This window comes from Musa acuminata, chromosome BXJ3-7 (genome assembly GCF_036884655.1).
Source record: "Musa acuminata AAA Group cultivar baxijiao chromosome BXJ3-7, Cavendish_Baxijiao_AAA, whole genome shotgun sequence".
Classification (NCBI taxonomy): domain Eukaryota; kingdom Viridiplantae; phylum Streptophyta; class Magnoliopsida; order Zingiberales; family Musaceae; genus Musa; species Musa acuminata.
Window position 1 is genome coordinate 36,083,534 of NC_088355.1, and position 19,447 is coordinate 36,102,980.

General features: G+C 35.7%; 2 protein-coding genes across 3 annotated transcripts; both read right to left on the reverse strand.

The window, feature by feature from the left end:
- Nucleotides 1-2,043: 2,043 nt before the first annotated feature.
- LOC135642714 (WRKY transcription factor WRKY76-like) lies at nt 2,044-3,975 on the reverse strand. 2 transcript variants are annotated; one of them, XM_065159092.1, is made up of 5 exons: nt 3,958-3,975; nt 3,435-3,549; nt 3,285-3,341; nt 2,844-3,194; nt 2,044-2,764 (listed from the first exon to the last, which is right to left on the reverse strand). In XM_065159092.1, exons 2-5 carry the CDS (start codon nt 3,513-3,515, stop codon nt 2,309-2,311), a joined length of 945 nt encoding a protein of 314 aa, XP_065015164.1. In that variant the 5' UTR covers nt 3,516-3,549; nt 3,958-3,975; the 3' UTR covers nt 2,044-2,308. The 2 variants fall into 2 exon arrangements, with proteins under 2 accessions (XP_065015164.1, XP_065015163.1); XM_065159091.1 differs by lacking the exon at nt 3,958-3,975 and adding an exon at nt 3,703-3,870.
- A 4,059-nt stretch (nt 3,976-8,034) lies between these two features.
- LOC103992277 (uncharacterized) lies at nt 8,035-12,769 on the reverse strand. The gene is made up of 5 exons (XM_009411913.3): nt 11,776-12,769; nt 9,439-9,496; nt 9,252-9,335; nt 9,032-9,173; nt 8,035-8,727 (listed from the first exon to the last, which is right to left on the reverse strand). The coding sequence occupies exons 1-5, from the start codon at nt 12,263-12,265 to the stop codon at nt 8,335-8,337; spliced, it is 1,167 nt and encodes a 388-aa protein (XP_009410188.2). The 5' UTR covers nt 12,266-12,769; the 3' UTR covers nt 8,035-8,334.
- Between the last annotated feature and the right edge of the window lie 6,678 nt (nt 12,770-19,447).

The following is a 19,447-nucleotide window of genomic DNA, read 5'->3' on the forward strand; positions in this document are numbered from 1 at the left end:
TACTGATTATCAACTATATTTGATATTAATTATTTGTTATACTAATAAAATCTTATTTATATCTTTTTTTAGTTAGGTGGTGGCTACAATTTGGAGGGGACACATTATATTTAAGAAATCTTATCTTTTGTATACTTTCACAAATGACGATATCTAGTGATTGCGAACATAATTGGTTAACGTATTGATTCACATGAAGGTCCATAATTGGTTAACTTTCATATACCGACTATAACATGCAACTAAGATTATGATATGCCGAGTTAGACAAAAAACTATAAAAACCAAAAATTGATCTCATCGACCTTCATTTCTACAATAAAGATTTAGAGCCAATATTAGAGTGGATTGAAGCGATAAAGAACCATAAGAATCCTTACTTGATGAGGTGAGAGATCCTTAATGTCTTTCGCATTTTATTACTAAGGTAATAGAATAATAAAATGTACTTCCCTAATAGGAGAAAAATCCCCCATAGTCAAACGTGATGGAAGGAGTCAAATAAGATCGAATAAAACTACTCTAGGAGCTAAAGACACCTAACCGCCACAATTGTCCGCTTAGTGTACAAAAGGTAAAGGCAAAGGGGGAAGTTGTAGTATTAACTACACTGTTGGAAAAAATCGAGTCGAGCGATGAGACAATTTCGTAATCACATTCAACAACTCACTTAATCCACATACATGGTAGCAACGTGAACAGTAGTGCCTCGATTAATGATAGCAGCGACTTCAAGGAGTCGTTGGTCTCATTTACATAATTTAAGAATAATACATAGACCGAGAAGTAATATTTTATACATGCTATTCAAGATTTAGATTATGGAACTCGACGAGGTACTAGTCGAGTTTATGCATGGAAGGAAAAGAAGAAGCTAGTAGATGATTTTTAACAGATGAGATAGAGCCTACATGATGTAGATACAAAACGAAACTCATCTTATTCACAACTATTATATTATGGAGAACTTATGGCTAACAACAGTACAATGATAGTTGGTGTCATATTTCTTCAAGTAATAGTATGACACAAAGCAGCAAATTAGTAGTGAAAGTAAAAGTTCTAACATTCACCAATATATGCCTAAGGCGTCGCCTCGGACACATGTGATTCACGACAACCAACCTATAACCATCACCATATTAATGCACTAATGGTATACGGTATATCAATACACTATGTCGTAGGATCAATTTTAAGATTGGGTTTGACAAACATATCATGTCGATATAAATATATAGGATCGAGGACCCCAATCAACTACCCATGGAGGCCCGTCGTTCGTTTTGACAGTAAAATCAAGTATATCTACATGTATGATTACTTAATTCATTTCGATCTTAAAGTTTAAATTATATATAAAATAATCTAATAATTCAAATAATTTTTTTATAAATAATTTAATATTAACGGAAGGACGATCTAGAACGAACCGAGATTAGGAACCTTGCATAATATTAGTTCTCAAAACCCAAAAAAAAAATATATGATACTATTTTTATCTAATTTACATTAGTTTTACTAAAACTATACTAAATATATATTTATTCCTAACTTAAAAAATTTGATCTTAATTTTATCTATTTTTAAGTTTTTTTAGAAAGTTTTATGCTTATTTTAGGCGTTCGATACTTCCTACCATATCACTCGATACGTCAATATCGTATCATGTCAAGCTTTGCTCGGTATGATACAAGATTAAAAACCTTGATTCTTATCCTATTTATTCAACCTTTTTTTTTTTGTTAAAAAATACAGTGAACTGAATCGATACAGTCCAAAGGTAAACCAAGTATTCAAGATATCCTTCCCCATCACTCCATAGTCTATATCCATAATGTAATTAGATATCTATTTAACACTCAACGACTTACACATGGAATTGTATCGACAAGACACGAAACTATAAAAAGTGATGCAAACTGCAAGCACCACACTCCATGATGGGTGCATTAAAAGCCACCTCCGTGCAAAATTTGATCTGAGGCAAGGAATCATTCATACATATGATTATAATTAATTAAGCTTTTGACATTGCCAAGATAGAGGAAGAATAAACCTTAACGAATCTTACTCCTTACAACGGTAGCACAGTGTGCTCATTATACACTGAATCGCTAGGGATATGCAAATTCCAGAAATCAAATTAGGTATGAACTTGTTCTTATTGGCTGCCAAGAACAAGAGCTTCAACCTGGAAGCTGCTCAGTGTCTGGACAATTCTTTGGCCTTCAACTCAGCAATCTCCAACAAAATTTGACCTAACCCTGCTACAAATCTAGCTCTATTTACACGAACAACAGCATGCTTAGTTTTGAGCTGGTGGATGCTGAGGCATCTTCCCAGAAATCGCAACCGCAAGTGCAGTCGTGAAATTTGGATCCTTCGTCAATGATGTGGCCATCTGCTCAACAAGCAGCCGCTGGAACACCGGTGACTCCATCTCTCTGCAGAACCTCCCAAGATCTGGTTGAGATCCCCGCTGCGTGAGATCGAGGGTGATGGTCGGGCACGAAGGGCCGATGGAGACCAAGCATGGCTGCGGTCCACTCTGCACCGAACCTGCTCCCTGTGAAAGATGTCCGTGGTTGTGCTCACCTTCATATGTAGCCACCAAGATGGATCTGTCTTCTGCACTTCTCTGCACCTTTTTCTTGACAGGGCATGTAGGTGCGAAGGAGCATCTATAATAAGCTCTGGGAGATGGGTTGTCTCTGGTAACCTTCTGCCCGTATTTCCTCCATTGATACCCATCTTTGACCACCTAAGAGCAGCAAAGGAAGAACGTGAGAGCCAGAACTCGCTTCTCTAATTAGCCATTCATGGCTGCTAATGGAACTAACCAGGCTCGAATCCGATGGCTCTGTTTGGACATAAACCTTGGATATCTTGAGCTTAGGATCTTCCCTGAATCTTTTGAACATATTGTCTTCGTTTGAGTTGCTCTCGATGTAGCTGACAACCCCATCGATCTTCTCAGAACCCACTTCGCCATAGTTGACCATTTCAGGACTCTCGCTCTTCCTCTTCCTCCTCGGCGACTCCGCCTCTCCCTTGGAAGGAGAGGAGCCTACCAGGTTGAAGAACTGATTACAGAGAGCATTGTAGTTGTGGTGCATGGCGCTGACCATCTCCGTCAGCATCTTATTCTCCTTGCTCATCTGATTCAACTTGGCTTCCAGTCCTACTTCAACCTGTCATCCACTTATCGAGCAGGTTAAGCATGCTTGAGGGTAAGTACGCAGCAGCATACGGTCCGTAATCAACCTTCTTGAAGAACTCACCTCATCTTTCTTCGAAACACTTTGCTGAGCATGCGTCGAACGAGTTTGAGGCTGTCTCTGCGAACTCAAAACCGATGAACTCAGCAAACGGAATTCCCAAAGCAGATTACAGTGACGAAGGATGCAAGCGGGATGCATATGTTCACTCACCGAAGCTTCGTCGGGGAGCCAGCGAGGGCCGACGCTGAGGTCGAGAGCAAGAGATGATGTATTGATCCACGATGACTCCATCGCCTATGACGAGGTAGCAAACTGGTGTGGCTCGCTGCATACGAAGGCAATACCAGCGTGAAGGAGGTTGGAAGACACAAAGCTGCTTCTCGTATATATAGAAGCAACTTTGGATTCTGCGACGAATTTATGGGAGAGAATTTGATATGAAGATGAAACAGGTGGGGAGAAGAACCAGAAGACCCACAAGGACGTCAACATAGCATCACCTCCTCATTCAAGAACAACACTTCCAGGATCGAGCCAGAAATTTTCTGCTATATTCTTACCGGAAGGCTCATGCCAGTAAAAGGATTAGATTTATTGCACTCAGAAAGATGGCCCGACATTGATGGGAAGTGGAACGAAACTGGAGTGCCATCTCAGCTAAACCACGAAGAGTCTAAAATTGTGGGCAACGAAGTCAAGGTTTCCAAGTTCAAAGCTCAGAAAAGAGTCTCACCTTCACTGGCCATTGGTTCCCTCGGTTCTGCCTTGCGACACACTACTCTCCACAGTGCAGAAGAACGTTTCATGTCCCACTCGTTTGGCCCCAATGAATTCTCTTCTCCCACTTGGGCACAAGAAGAGAAGGTTTGCAAGTGTCCCACCGGGAGAAGACTAATGGGCGCAAGTTCTTCTGGTCTGTGGGTCCAAAAACCGAAAAGATTGACTGAGGAATCTATCAGTGCATGGACATTAACGTATTTTGTCAGATTAAAGATAGATTATGAAATGCTATTACTCATCAACATCTTTTGTTTATAATTCCTTGCATAATATACATGCATAAAACAGTAATAAGCATCTCCTGATCAATCTTTTTGCACTGTATTTGGGATATAAGAATCTGGTAGTATGCATGGAGATGAGGTGTTCTTGACCGAAGACTCAAATGTCTCACCAACGTACACAAATTAAAGACGGGTAGAATATGTAACATCAAATGATGGGGACCAAATGACCATAGAATTCAACAAGTCAACAATTCCATACTGTTCTCCCAATGACTACTTTATAGAAATTTTGATCATGATGAGTAGATTATTGATTCTTCGAGACGATCAACAGTTTTCTTGTTCTCGAAGTATGCTTCGTATTCAAGCTTAGAAACAGGAAAATTCCATCGCTCGAGTACCTATTCTATTTGATCTGTTAATATCAGAAGGAATAAGATGTGATTTGTATGTGATCAAGATGCATGGAATAAGGGAATTCATATTATTTGCATATATTCAATCTATTTAAATCCGATTTAAAATAGCTAAATAATTATATTTCAACTAAATACTAGTTCTTAATTGTTTTTGGTTGAGACTGTTGTACCATGAAAAGAACTGCTGCAAGTGCCTTGTCTAGAGGGTGAATTCCACCTACAGAAATGGGTCAATAGAAAGAACAACTCAGTCGAGATTTCCTCCTAGGTAGAAGGTTCTCTCACACGCTTCCGATTCATCAGTTGGGAGATTTGACGGTCAAGCCAAGACTTCCTGCCAACAAGCTGTGGCCCTCGAGCCGCAATGCGTAGCACCAGTTGGAAACTACTTGGATTTTGCTGGAATTGAAGGCTCAGGTCACATCACAGTGGTTCCCTCCACAGGCTTTGCCATCCATACACGCCACTTGAGAGAGAGAGAGAGAGAGTGAGAGAGAGAGAAGGAATTCATGGTGGTAGCGTTTAAAACAATCAGAGAAACAAGTGCAGGATGATGGATCAGCTGCTAACCGATGGATGTGATGAAAGTGGAAGAAGGGAGGAGGAATTGAAGCGTGGTGGTTGGGCGAGGTGTACCAGCAAGACGACTTTGGAGGAGGACAAGACCGTCGAGTCAACGGGCGGGAGGAGGTAGCGTGCAGCTCCCGGCGCACGTCGCAGTTGCGGGCGGAGCCGCGTGCGCGCACGATTACTCCAGCGGTCGCAGCACGCCCAAGTCGCCGGCGCACGTCAACACCCCAACCAATCCGGAGACTATGAAAGCGAGCAGACTTCGCTTCCAACGCTACTGACTGTGTGAGAGAGGAGAGAGGAGAGGGAGAGAGATTGCACGTCAAGTTCATGGCATCTTACCACCACAAGTCCGTCAAGCACAATACGGAATAAACATGGACATGGAACGGAGAGCATATGGAATTATTATACCAAATCGTGTGAAAGGAATCAGCCGCCTACGCATTTTTATAGATGCGTTTGCTCTCGCATTCGAAATGTTCATTTTATATTTTTTTTAAATTATAAAAATATATTATGACTTTATCTAAAATTATAAAATTATCAAAATAATTTTTAAATTTTATTTTATATTTATATTTATTATATATTTTAACCATACAAAATTTCTTATAAGATTTACATACAATTTTTTTTATGTATTTGTTTATTTAATTTAAATAAAAAATTATATTTACTATATATATATATTTTTTTTAAAAAAAAAAAATTATAGTTCTTGTCGATTGCTTACAAAAACACTCATACATTCATTAAAATATAAATATGTTCTTTTTTGCTTGACTTGGCATTTCTTGAAAGTCAAGGATTCTCTCTAATTTCCTACATATATTAGAGTTTATTTATCGGCAGGCATTTATGACTTGATAAAGATGTGTACAAAAAGCCAACAGCCGCTGCCCATTTATGACTCGATTGTCGCACGATAGACAATATCTCTTGTAAAATAATTAGTACATTACATACTAGTCTTTATTAATCCATTTCATTAAAAAAAATGGATGAAAATATTAAATTTTAATTACTCTAATCCCGATAAAAATGAAATATATTTTTTTTTGAAGCCAATCGGAAGGGTTGACATCTCACCACATTTGATGAAATGAATCAAACTGAACGTCGCCATATTTATTTATACAATCAAAAGAAATCGAATACGGTGTGATCGCCATTGATTCGATGACCAGACAGACCATTTCTTATGGCTAAAGAAAAGAATAAAAAGGAAATAAAACTAAAGGAACGATAGTCAGCATCACGTCCGGGGAATGACGCGACGAAGTCTTTCGTCATCGCCGACGTCGGCTGGTGCGTTCGAAAACCTCGCCGTGCTTTGTGTAACGTTGTAGAATCGGCGGCGACTCGGTTGGGCTTTTGACTTGATTTAAAGATCACGTCATGGTTGCCGTCTTCGTGCACGACCCGATAACGCCGTCGGGTGACCGCGGTTTCAGAATCGCTCGAATCGAAATCGAATATATATATATATATATATATATATATAGTCGAATGATTTTGATCTTAAAATTTCGACTGATCGATCATTGGACTTTTAAATCTCTATTTATATTTTATTTTTATTTTTTAATTTTAAATTAGAACAATCAATTTTGATTCTCATATCAAATTTTAGGAATTCGAATCATCACTCTTAATGATCATATATAATTCACATAATTATTATACAGATATTTTATTTTAGCTCGACGCTAGTAAATGTCACGTATCTCAAAGCACAAGCGGGTCCGGTGGAAAATTAGATCGGCAGAGCCCAATGGGCTGCTTCGAGCTGCCCCATGTGGAAAATTCAACAGGTGGGCCAGAGGAGATGAGGGAGGCTACATTAAAATGCACTAACGAAGACTGGCCCAAATTGACTTTTAGACCGAATCCAGAGGTCAAAACTGGACCTGCCTATAATATATTATTGTCCTTTTTATATTGTTTTAGAATGTCCCTTTTGATGTTTTATAGATTTATTATCATATTCTGATAACTTTTTATTTGTTGAAGGAAGTAGCAGTCAGAGAGAGAGAAAGAGAGAGGTTGGGTGAAATTTGTTGTGTGTAAAAATTATTATTCTTATTATTAATGAAAAATAGGGATTTTAATTTTAAGATTTATTTGCATATGTAACATGTCTTGATTAACTTAAATTTGAATTTATTTGTTGTTTTACTGTATATTTTTCTTTAAATTTGATTTTTTTATAAAAAATATTTACTATACTATATGCATATTTGGCTTTATTATTTAAGAATAAAAAATATTATTATTCTTTTGTTCATCTATTATTTGATGAGTTGTTTAGCTACCAGTGGAGGGGATTGCATTTAGTCCAAAACCTCAAACATAAAAAGTCCTTCAGGAGAGAAACAACAACAAAAATTGAGGAGGCTTTTTTGGGCAATTCCTCTTACTGCATTGGCACCCCCCCAAGTGCCATGCTTTCTTTTGCACAAACAAAAAAGCAGTCTTTGTGATCTCAGTCTGCAATGCCTTTTCAGATTTGATTGCTTTGAGCATTGAAATCAAAAGCAGAGTAACCAAAGTTTCATGAACTTCTTTTCCTGCTAAATGGCCAAAGTTATCACCTTTCAGTCTTTTCACAAAGATCAAATCTCGACTCACTTTATCATCAATCTTAACAAATACTTTTTTAACTCTGGAAGAATCAAGCTGCATCCTCTCAGCAATCCCCATCTGTTCAGCACCAATTACCAGAAGAATATGTTGACAAAGAAGATTGCAACAAGCCAACTGCATCAAGAATATATTAGGTGAGCTAATGTTTGATTTTACAAACTGAACTATTGATTGATTTGCAACTTCTCCTACTTCTGACACTGCATCTAACAAAAGATTAAAAAAAAAAAAAAAACAGCCAACTACCTTCTTCACAGAATTGTTAATTGCACCAGCCGGGTTAACACTGCACACCCGAAGAAATCTAACCAAATCAACAATGCATTTTAAACACTCTACATCCAACATATTGCATAAAGTTAGTGCATAATCATACACAAGGGCCTCTCTCCCTCGAGAAAGCACAAAACCACCTTCCAGAATCAAGTTACAAATTATTAACCCCCACGGACCTCCCTGTAGTCGCTATGAAATGTTCAGTCTGTCCGCCGCTGCCGTTGGCAATTCCAAATCAACACCACCTGCCTCCTCGCTTCCAATTGTATTCTCTTCCACCTTATGATTAGCATTAACCAAATTCCCTTCTCCCCCATCCGTTGATAAGTTAGTAGCTGCACATTCTTTGAATCTGTAACAGGTTACAACGTGATCATTGGTTATACCCGAGGCTTGCATGAAGGAATAGATGACTGTTGGACCGACACTCCTTAAACCCCTCCGCATCAGGTCTTTGCTTATAGCATCTGCTTTAGCAGATTTTACAGGGACCTGACGTGAGTTTCGGAATCCGCTCAAGATGGGTTTGTGGTTCACAAAGCTCCAACAATATCTATCAAATGATCCGAACTCCTCTATGATCTACATCAAAAGAGCAAAAGTCATGACACCCTTGATGATAATGGCATGACACCAAACAACAACTTTTCAGTGAATAGCACAAACAAAAACAAAGTTCCCCAAATATGCATGAGACAAGATTAGTAGGAAATCCATACCCATAAAGCTTCCAATGATCAGTGCACATACAGAAAGATCCAAAGAAAATATAGATCACATACTAAGAAATTATCGGAAATAATCAGAAGTTTCTATCATATAAATATACGAGCAGGAGATAACCCTATACACCAAATAGAACCGAGAGAGAGAGAGAGAGAGAGACCTTTATTACTTGGGGTGCATTTTCAATGATGGCCCGCAATTTTGGCTCTGACAATAAGGAGTTTGCAGTGCTTCCTGGGACTATGATTTTTTTCTCATTGAGCTTGGAGACCAATGTTGGGTTGAAATCCATGAAAACCTCCCTTGAACATATACCAGAATATTTTAAGGTTGTGTACTCTTTAATAATTAAGTAGGGACATGTCACAGGTTACATTTACCTAAATAGGTGCCTCTTGCTCAGAATTGCAGGCCAAGTATGTTCAGCCAATGCACCTGACAATGAAAGCAACTCAAATAGTTTCCTGTAAATATTTTCAGATTGTCAGACCTCGAAAAGTTATATACCAAACCACTGCAAACTTCTCAAATTTACAATAGAGCGAGACGATGGATGAAATTGCATACTTGTCATCATGAACTGGTACCCCCCACTCTTCGTCATGGAAAACAGCATAACAAGGATCTGTTGTAATAGATAAATGAAGATCTTTTTCTCAGAATAGGAGCAGAGAGCGCGAAAAATGAATTAGCATTGAAAATTCAAATCATAAAGGACATAGAGATAGGTTGCTTAGATGAGTCTTAGCACCATGGTTAGGGTTGCTTCATTGCGACCACTAGTGTAAAACATTCAAACAACCTAACAGGATTTCTACATGTTTTGGCAAAGCTCAAATACTTTATCCTCCTAAAACCCCAGCTTGTAACAGCCTAAGCAGTGGAATGCCCTTTTAGTAATTATAAAGATATTAGAATACCCATTGACCATTTTAACATACTTTAAACTCTAATCATTTTAAATAATTACTACCTTGGTTAATGTTGGAAATGATACTTAGTCTCAACTATCATTAACATAAAACTTGATATAATATGCATCTTCCAACCAATAAAAAAAAATCATAATCCAGCAAGCTGTAAATTTTGACTTCTTGCTATTATTGATTGTGGTCAATCCTTTTTGTCATCCCACAATATCAGAACCATGTTCAGAAAAGGATAAAGAGGTCAATAAAGATCAAGTGGACCACGAGATATTGAAAAGTATGCAGAAAATGGGGATGAACAAAATAGCAAATACAACTAGAATGATCAGAGTGGATGATGTTCGATACAGAATATCAGATTGCTTGATGGATGGTGAATGCCACAGGATTTAATGTCATAATAGTATCTATAATACAAATAAAGTATATGATATTTTTGTTGGTCAACCCAATTTGGAGGAAGTCTCCAACTGCAGATATATCTTCAAAAAATAAAAAATAGGATAATTTGCAATAACTTGTAAAGACAAGCAAAACAATATCCAGAGTTCAGACCAGATTCTCAAAATTGATAATAAAATCCTACATGCCATAAAATGCCAAGGAATGACAAGGAACCAAGGTGCAATTCATGGAGGATAGAATTGAAAGAAGAAATTGAAGGATGATCAAGGGAATAATTTCAGTGGAAAAGAGAGAATACACAACCAAAGAAGGTTATATGAGCACAATATCACAGTCTAATACACAGAAAACTAGGAAAGACTCTTCTGTTCCCAATTCACATACAGTGAGACACTTAAAATAACCATAAGCGACAAATAACTTGAAAGCATGCAGTCACAATTAGATTCAGGTGTAGAACATCTGTGATCAATAAATAACCCACCAATCTGGCGATAAAAACTGAGATCTTCCTAAAAATAAATAAGCTTTCCATTTTCACTTGACAAGATGATTTGTTTTCCATGTAAAGAAAGGGATCAATAGAATCAAAAAAGTTTCATGTATAAAAGAAATGAGTAGGAGCAACAACTTCAATAAAGAAAAAAATGACAGAAAGTAGGAAGAAAAAATGGAAAACACTTATTGTGCTCTACAATCATGGATAAGATGACAAAGAACATGAAGAATCTGTAATGCTTATGGTCCCAATAAGGCTTACAAGCTACTGGATTCGATGGACAACTTATTTTAACACAAGAAAATATTGATTTCATGAACGTGGTCCCATGGACCCAGCCTTAATATTTTTTCATCACCTAACCTATGAGACCACTTCTATAATCTGAGAATCTTAACAAAATTTAAATGTATACCACCAAAAAAAGTAGAACTGTGTTGAAACTGGTGCAGTACATGCCTTAGCTGCTACAGGTTTCCAATCTGACAAAAGCTTGGAAAAAATCCAAAAAATTCAAGACAGAAAAAATTGTTGGTTGGAATAAAATGGTATTACAAATGAAGGTACAATAAGCGTTTGAAATATTCAGTGAACTATTGCAGCATCGAAGGTTTTCACTCATAATCTATTCCAAAAAAAAGAGCTTACAAAATCATTCAAGAGCCTGTAACCCAACATTTTCAAGCAATTATAAGTATGCATCTATAGCAAAAACTTTACCATTTGTGAGAAAGGTATTTAACAAAAATGATGAACAACCAAACTAAAAGGACAAGCATTACTAAATCCCAATAGGACTACAACAGTACCCTTTGCATTAACCAAGGTTCTGAACGTCTGCAGATACAAATAGACAAAAGCTATTAAATTGAAGATCTGATAAGAAGAAAGAAGAAAGAAGAAGAATGACTTCTCATTTTTGTTCAGCAAAATGCATTACCCCGCTTAACCTTTAAGGTTGGGAGGACATTAGCAAAAATATGTATTCTATGATTAACATATAAGGTGAAATGAGATTCACAAATGTCAAGCAGCAGCATAAATTCACAACCGGATGGCGAGGAAACGTACCAGTATTTGGAGTCACCCAGGCGCACCTCCTCTTCCCATCCAAGTACTCCGGTGGCGGCATTGTCGTACCATCAGGAACCATCTTTTCCAGCCTCACGCCAATCTTCTCTGGCTTTGAAACGATCCGCCTCGGCCTCCTCAAGAAGCTTGAACTTCCGATCCTCCCAGTAGACGCCCGGCTACAGAATGAGTCCACAGAAGCATCCGAGCAGCATGAAGCATTAAGCGACAAGTTGGACCGCAGAAGTAGTTCGTGCCTTCTCAATGCCGAAGCAGCATTAGGAGACGGCGATGATGAATCAGCAAGAGAAGTTGAAGACTGCTTCTCATCTAAAAGCTCCGGCTCCACTTTCTCCGCCTTCCTCGAGGACTTCAAACCAGTCTTCCGAGCCGCAACCACCAACCTAGCCTTGTTCCCGGCAGGCCCGAGCACCGGCTTCGCCTCCGGTTCGTCAACATTCATGGACCGCACCTTGGGCGCCCCCGACATGGAAACCTCTCCTTGCCCAACGAATCAAACAGGGATGGGGCTCAGTCCAACTTCCCGAGCTAAAAATCCTCTCTTTTCCTCGAAAAAGTAACAACCCTTTCACAACACCCCTCCTTTCCTATCCACAGATCTCGGTGAGCACAGGAAAAACCCCACCGTTTCCACCCAAATCAAGCAAGGACGGGGCACAATCCAACTTCCAAAGCCCAAGATCATCACTCTTTTGCAGAAACCCCCTACCGTAACGAACCAAAACTTCAAATCGACACCGAGGACACCGTAAGCTTCACCAGAACTTCGCGACCACCGCACGAACCCTCGCGAGAGCACGGACTCCGTCCGACGCTGCCGAAACAGACCGCCGTGTACTCACGGGAGCCCTCCACAGCCGGAGCTCCGACGAGGGGTCACCTCGACCACTCCTGCTGCATCAACGCCCGTGCCGCGAACCGATCGCTGGAGGAACCCACTTCGATCCAGCCCTTCGGAGCCCTGCTACTTCTCCTCCTCGGCGAGGGGGGGGGGGGTGGAGGGCGTTCCACAATTTAAAACGGGGTGACCGGGAGACGGGGCAGCGCCACCGGCTGTAGCCCGTGGCATTGTCGGGAGGCAGTCACTGGCGCCTTCCGCGGCCGCGTGAATCAGGTCGTTACTACCCAAATGCCATCCCATTTTTATTGTATTTACGTAACTACCACCTTCGTATGCATATAGCCGTCAACTGCTCCGTCGACATAAGATGAAATTACGTATATATCCATCTGTAAAGTTAGAAATTTCAGTATTTATCTCTAAATTTAATGTATGGCGAGTTCTTTTTCTTTCATGCGTCTCCCATTTGCTGTAATCCCTAAAGTATATAATCTATGCGATACATCGTATGAATAGATTGGTAGAGTAAATCGGTCCAAATCTTTAGTTATAATATTTTTTATATATTTTTAATATTTTTCAGTTATTCTTTTACTAATAAACATAAATATTTTTATTTTTAATATCCAACATCGATAAAATGATAAGTTAGGTCGGTCGAATAACATCGACAACAAGCATAGAGATAACAATCATTAATGAGACAACGAAAATAAATGATTACGAAGAAGAAAAAATAAATAAATAAAAATGATAACTAAAATAATAATAATAATAATATAGTATTATTATTTTTTAAAATTTTATCAAAGAGATTGTTAATAGTAAAAAAAGATATGGTGAATAGTAACTTTTTTTAATAGGCTTAATAGAGGTATCAAAAATATTATAAGAAAAATACTAACTAACATGAAAATCTTTTTGTTTGATTATTATTCTTATTTTTAAACCAATAAGTAAATTCTTATTTTGAAACTCTATTTTTGTACACGAGTTGATTTTTATTGAGTTTTATATTTATTTATTTAAGTCATAATGTTTTTAAGAGATTTACAACGTTTTGATTGATACATTAAAAACACTATAAGTATATTCAATAATATTAAATCTTTTATATATATATATATATATATATATATATATATATATATATATATATATATATATGTATGTATGTATGTATGTATGTTACTCTGATTATTTCGTTACGAGATAATTTAGAAATTAGAATAAATAAGCAACACTCTTTGATGTATCTCTCAAAAACAATTTTACTTTCTAAACAAAATTGCTGAAAAGTTTATTGATATTATTTATATTTATTTTATTTCACTCTTAAATCCCGATGATCTTTCGATCATCTATTAATCAATAACTCAATCCCTTCTCTTTCTCCTCAAGAATCCATCAAATCTCTCTCTAATTCGATTGGTTATTTATGCTCCAACATTTCTTTCTTTTATCACATCTCAATCATCCATTAATGTCGACGTACGAGATGTGATAGATTGGGTGACGACCACGTCGATATGTAGGCCATGAGATAACATAAACTATTTGAAAGTTAATTATCCTTAATTCCTTCGAATTTTCACACATTTATATAGTTGAAAAGATTCTCGAGAAAATTCTCATTTTTCTTAATACTTTGAATAACTTAGCCACGTATCTTTTCTTTTTTTTTATGAATCAGTTCAGTTTTTATATTATATTATAATATTTTTAATACTATAACATAGTGTAAAATTAATGCAACACAATACAAAAAATTTGTAATATATTTTAATAATTATAATAATTATAAACTGATCCATAAGAAAAACAAAAGAAAGAAAGGAAAAATCGATAGATAATTAGTTATCAAATAAAAATATTTTAAATATTAATAAAAAAAGTATTGTTAAATAATTTTCACAACGAGCGATATTTTTTTTGAGAAAAATAAAAATAACTATTTTTTCGAAAACTTCATATAATAATAAATAGCATTATTACAACCAAAGACACATATAGATCTCTCTTCACAACGACATTATTTAGGAGTGTGTGCAAGTACATCCCCTTTGGAAAATAGATGGCGATGCTATTTAGGTTTACTGGGGTCATCCTAAAACCTAGTATCACTCGAAGCTTATGTTTGAGCCCCATATGTATTGGGTCAGTGAGAAATCACATCATGCCTCGAAAAGTTATAGGGCGATTCGGTCAATCTAAATAGCACGTTTTGATTTGATACAAATATCAAATGCAACCATAAAAACCACCACCAATATTATAAAAGTACATATATAAATATTATTATTAGTGGGATCCAAAAGTAGACCTTATGAGAGACATATGGTTGTATCATCTACTCACCACCTATTGATCTATTCTCAACCAAAAGACAACAGTCAAATTTCTATAAATTTTTTTTTAAAATTATATTATTTTTAACTAATAATATTATCCCAACTTCTATCTCATTAGTCATTATCTTATAATTAGAGGGAGGAAGGGGGAGAGTGATATCGACCGAGGTGGTTGACGATTGTAAGGACAGTAGAGGCAAAATTATTATTTTATATAAATTTTTAAAAATAAAAATATTATATTAAAAGTTTTTAAGACTAAGATTTTTTTACATAAATTTGATCAAAAACAAATAAAATGCTAAGCACAAACACAAAATACAAGGAAGAGTCCCTCAATGATTTTACCTTCTTTTTTTAATTGAAAATTATAAATTTGTTAATTTTTTTCTAACAATTTAATAATTATGAGATTATCAATGATTAAATAAAAATCCTTTAATTATCAATGAATTTCGTTCACATTTAAAGTTTAGGATTTATAGAACTTATAATTTAAATCGTTGGGATTAATGATTATTCAACCAAAGTCTTTATCCTTTTTCTTCCTTTTATTCGATCACAGTGACTCTCAAGGCTCTGGAAACATGACACCAACAGATAGATACAGTTCTTCGCTTGGTTTATGTGTGTGGGGTTTTGGCCCGATATCCGACATGGATTTCAGGTCCTGTCGGCCGATGCGGGTTTAGAGAGCATAATGGACATCAGCTTTAAGAAATGATATGATAAAGAAGGTGAGAAGAGCATGATTAATGCATGATTAGGAATGAGCTAATCATGAAGTGGACCCTCTCCCCATTTCCATCTTCATACGGTGATAGCGTCATGACACCTAAAAGATCCCGAAAAGGACTTACGGCCGATCTGTGGTTTGTGCTTGTTTTTATGGAGTTTTGTTGGAGCAGTTTGGGAGCATCGATGCATCCCATTTCTTTTCCTCCTTTTTATGCTACACTTACTAGAGAAAAATATATATAGTACAGTAGTGGGTTTCATCACCCTTAAATATATATATATATATATATATATATATATATATATATATATATATATATATATATATATATATATATATATACATAGAATTTTACTTAGAAAAGAATGATAGTAGGACCTTTTGTGGGGTATAATGTGCAGTGTTCAACCTTAGTTGATGGACTTTGGGGGTCTTTTGTGTCTCAACTTAATTTGCAGCTGGGATTGGGTTTCATAGCATCTTCTAAATGGTGAGTTTGGAGTTCTCAATGTCTCATTCCACGTATTTAATGAAAAAGATGGATAGTATTTTTAATCTGTATGGGTCAATTATGTTTAAATTTTATGTTTTAAATATTAATTTGATGATAATATATGAGATTATGATTCAAAATCTCATCCGATATATTTTTTAAATATATCACTTTGTTTATATGATAAAAGTTTTCATAGTTTATTATAAGGTCTCGAATCTCATTTTTATCATTTATTCTTTGTAGAAAAATTAATAGATACTTTAAAAAATATTTTAAGTAATTATTTGGATTCGAAATATATTTTAGAAGATTTTAGTTAGAGTTGCTACTATTCAGACACTATAAAAGATGTCTTTTTATACTATAAAAATAATTTTACTTTTTTTACATATTAGTTTCTACCCAGATGTAATCTAGTCTAATCTTACTTAAGGATAATAGAAGGGTCTTATTAGACACATTAGATTTAAAGTCCATATAAATCTAAGGATAAACTTATAAGTCTATATAAAGGACTCATTTCAATATTCACTTAAGGATAAACTTAGTCTTTTTGAAATTTTGTGATATTTTTCATACAAGGAATAAAATAAGTTTACTTTGATCATTTACCTAACATGAAAAATCCAAATCTGAGCTCATCAGTATACTTTTAAATTTTGATGTATGCCAAGGAAAAAAAAAACATTTGGTGCTTTTCCTTGTAGAAGAGGCTTTCACATTAGATTTAACTAAATTGAAAGAAAAATTTCTATATATTATTATTCAAAAAATTTGTTTATTTATCCATGGACATAAGCAAAAGATATCATATTTTGAGATCATAGTTATTACTAGTGCATGTTTTTTGCAGCATAGTGAATCAACCACTGTCTTGAACTTGCTCAGTCATGTTGTCTTTCTCTTAGACACAGTAGCAGTGGTGAATAGTTATGTACAACAGATGCAATTGTAGAAGTATATATAGGCCATCTATGACTGACTATACACACAGCAAATCTATTCATAATATAATGGAGGTGGCAGTTCCTGATCTGCAACAAAAGTTAATGTGGATGACAGAAACATGAATGCAAATAAATAAACTGAATGTATGGAAAACTTCATTTAGACATACCTTCGTTTGTTATCTTTTTAAGCTATGCAAGATGAATCCTATGAAAGATGTAGCCACACCCAAATCTCTCTCCAAAATGATTGAGAAAGTTTGTGTTCATGAAGATGCACAGTATGCTGGAAATCTACTCAGTTGGCCCATGAAACACTATTTAGTGAACCTCTGGTGTAATTATTGACAGCATATTCATTGTTGATTCAATGTCCATGTTGGATCATCTGCACCTGCTTGACCAATAACTTCAAAACACTGCAAGGTTGTGCTTTGATCACTATTTAATATATAGTGAAATAGTCATTCTTGTTCCACAATTTAGGGAAGAAATTAAGAACAACTCATTACAGACAGTAGGCAATGATGTATGTGCAGAAAAGCTGTAGTTGAGTACAATCACATATGCCAACATATCCCCAGCCATTGAAGAAAGCCCAAAACACTTCTGTGAAGTTATGGACTAAGCTGTTGTCTCAATGCAGTATGGTGGAAAACTAATCATGATCTTTTGTGTGAAATTTTATGAACTTAAGTTCAATATGAAAACTAAAAGCTTATTTTGGAGGATCACTTCTGTGAAGAATTTGAGATATAATTCAACTACAAATTATATGTCCATAGGTTACTGTACCAAAAAAACCTGCCCTTTGTAACTTAACTACTGGATATATATGAAACATTCTAAGTTCAATCAACCACTCAACTTCCAACAAGTCAATAGCATTAGGATTTTACAGAGAGAAAAATTGAAGATTGGTAAGGACCATATAAACAAGTCCTAACTAAAACAATGGTGTCAGGAGATAGTCAGATAGATATCAAGACTATAATTTTCTTAGAATGATAAGTAATTTAAAAGCTTATTCAGAATGGAAACAAAATTTGAATGTCTAGAAGTAACCATTGTTAATAATGGAGTTGCACAGAGAAGATGAAAAGTACAAGTGTGGCTCACATGAGAACAAAGAGAAAGCTAGTGGGTAAGGTGGTGAGAGATTGTCATTGTCCAAAACTTTCAGACTAAGCTGGTAGATCCATTGGGGACTTTAAACTGGTGAATATGTATCTAAGAGCACAATGAAAAAAAAAACTACATATATATATATATATATATACATATTTCTTTTTAAATATTAGTAATGGTTTGCATAATAAAAATAGTTGTCATTATTGTTCACTCTCAACATAGACTGATTACAATCTTAATCTGCAATGGCTACAAGCAAGCTGCAGTGATGGGCAACTATCCGAGAACAAAAATAAAGGTGCAGTATCATATTCTCTCGGTTCTCATGTGTTCTGCGTTTGGATGTATGATATGTGAATTGGATGCCCGAATGAACTACTTGGATTGAAGTTGACATTGAAGAACTTTCGAAGCTTGGCATCAGCAGCACAACTCTATGCAACCAAATTCCCAGATGGAGGGAAATGGTGTTATTGCATATTTTGCAAATATTTCTGTTCGAGCTAGTTGCATATTAAGCCCTATAGTTATAGCTAGTTTTAGTATCTCGATTATTATATTTTAAAAAGTTACATCGATATTCTAATTATAAAAGTGAAACATTTAAATCTATTTATCATAAAACCATCGGTTTTATTAATAAAATTATAAAAAATAAAAGATAAAAATATAATTTTATCATTCGGGATGATATACGATGTTGGTGAGGACTATTGTGAATGAAAAAAATAATAATGAGAGATGAGGGTCTCTTTATATCTAGTCGATACCGACACAGTTCTCGAATGATTTTTTCACCGCTTTGTACCTGTATCAATGTCGATATAGTTATCGAGCGACGAAAGGGCCACTTGGTGTGTGCATCAGTAGTGGCCCTTTCGTTGCTTGACAATTGCATCAATGTCGATACAAATGTAGAGCAACCCTTATCTCTTGTCGTTGTTCTCCTAATTCATAATAGCTATCATGGCCCTGCAATGCTATCATCTGTCACCACCAATTGAAATATTAAAATTATCTTTTTATTTTATATTTTATATTTTCATTGGTAAAACTAATGATATTATAAGAAATGGATCTAGATATTTTACTTTTATAATTATAAAAATATCAATATAACATTTTAAAGTATATGGACCTAAATAC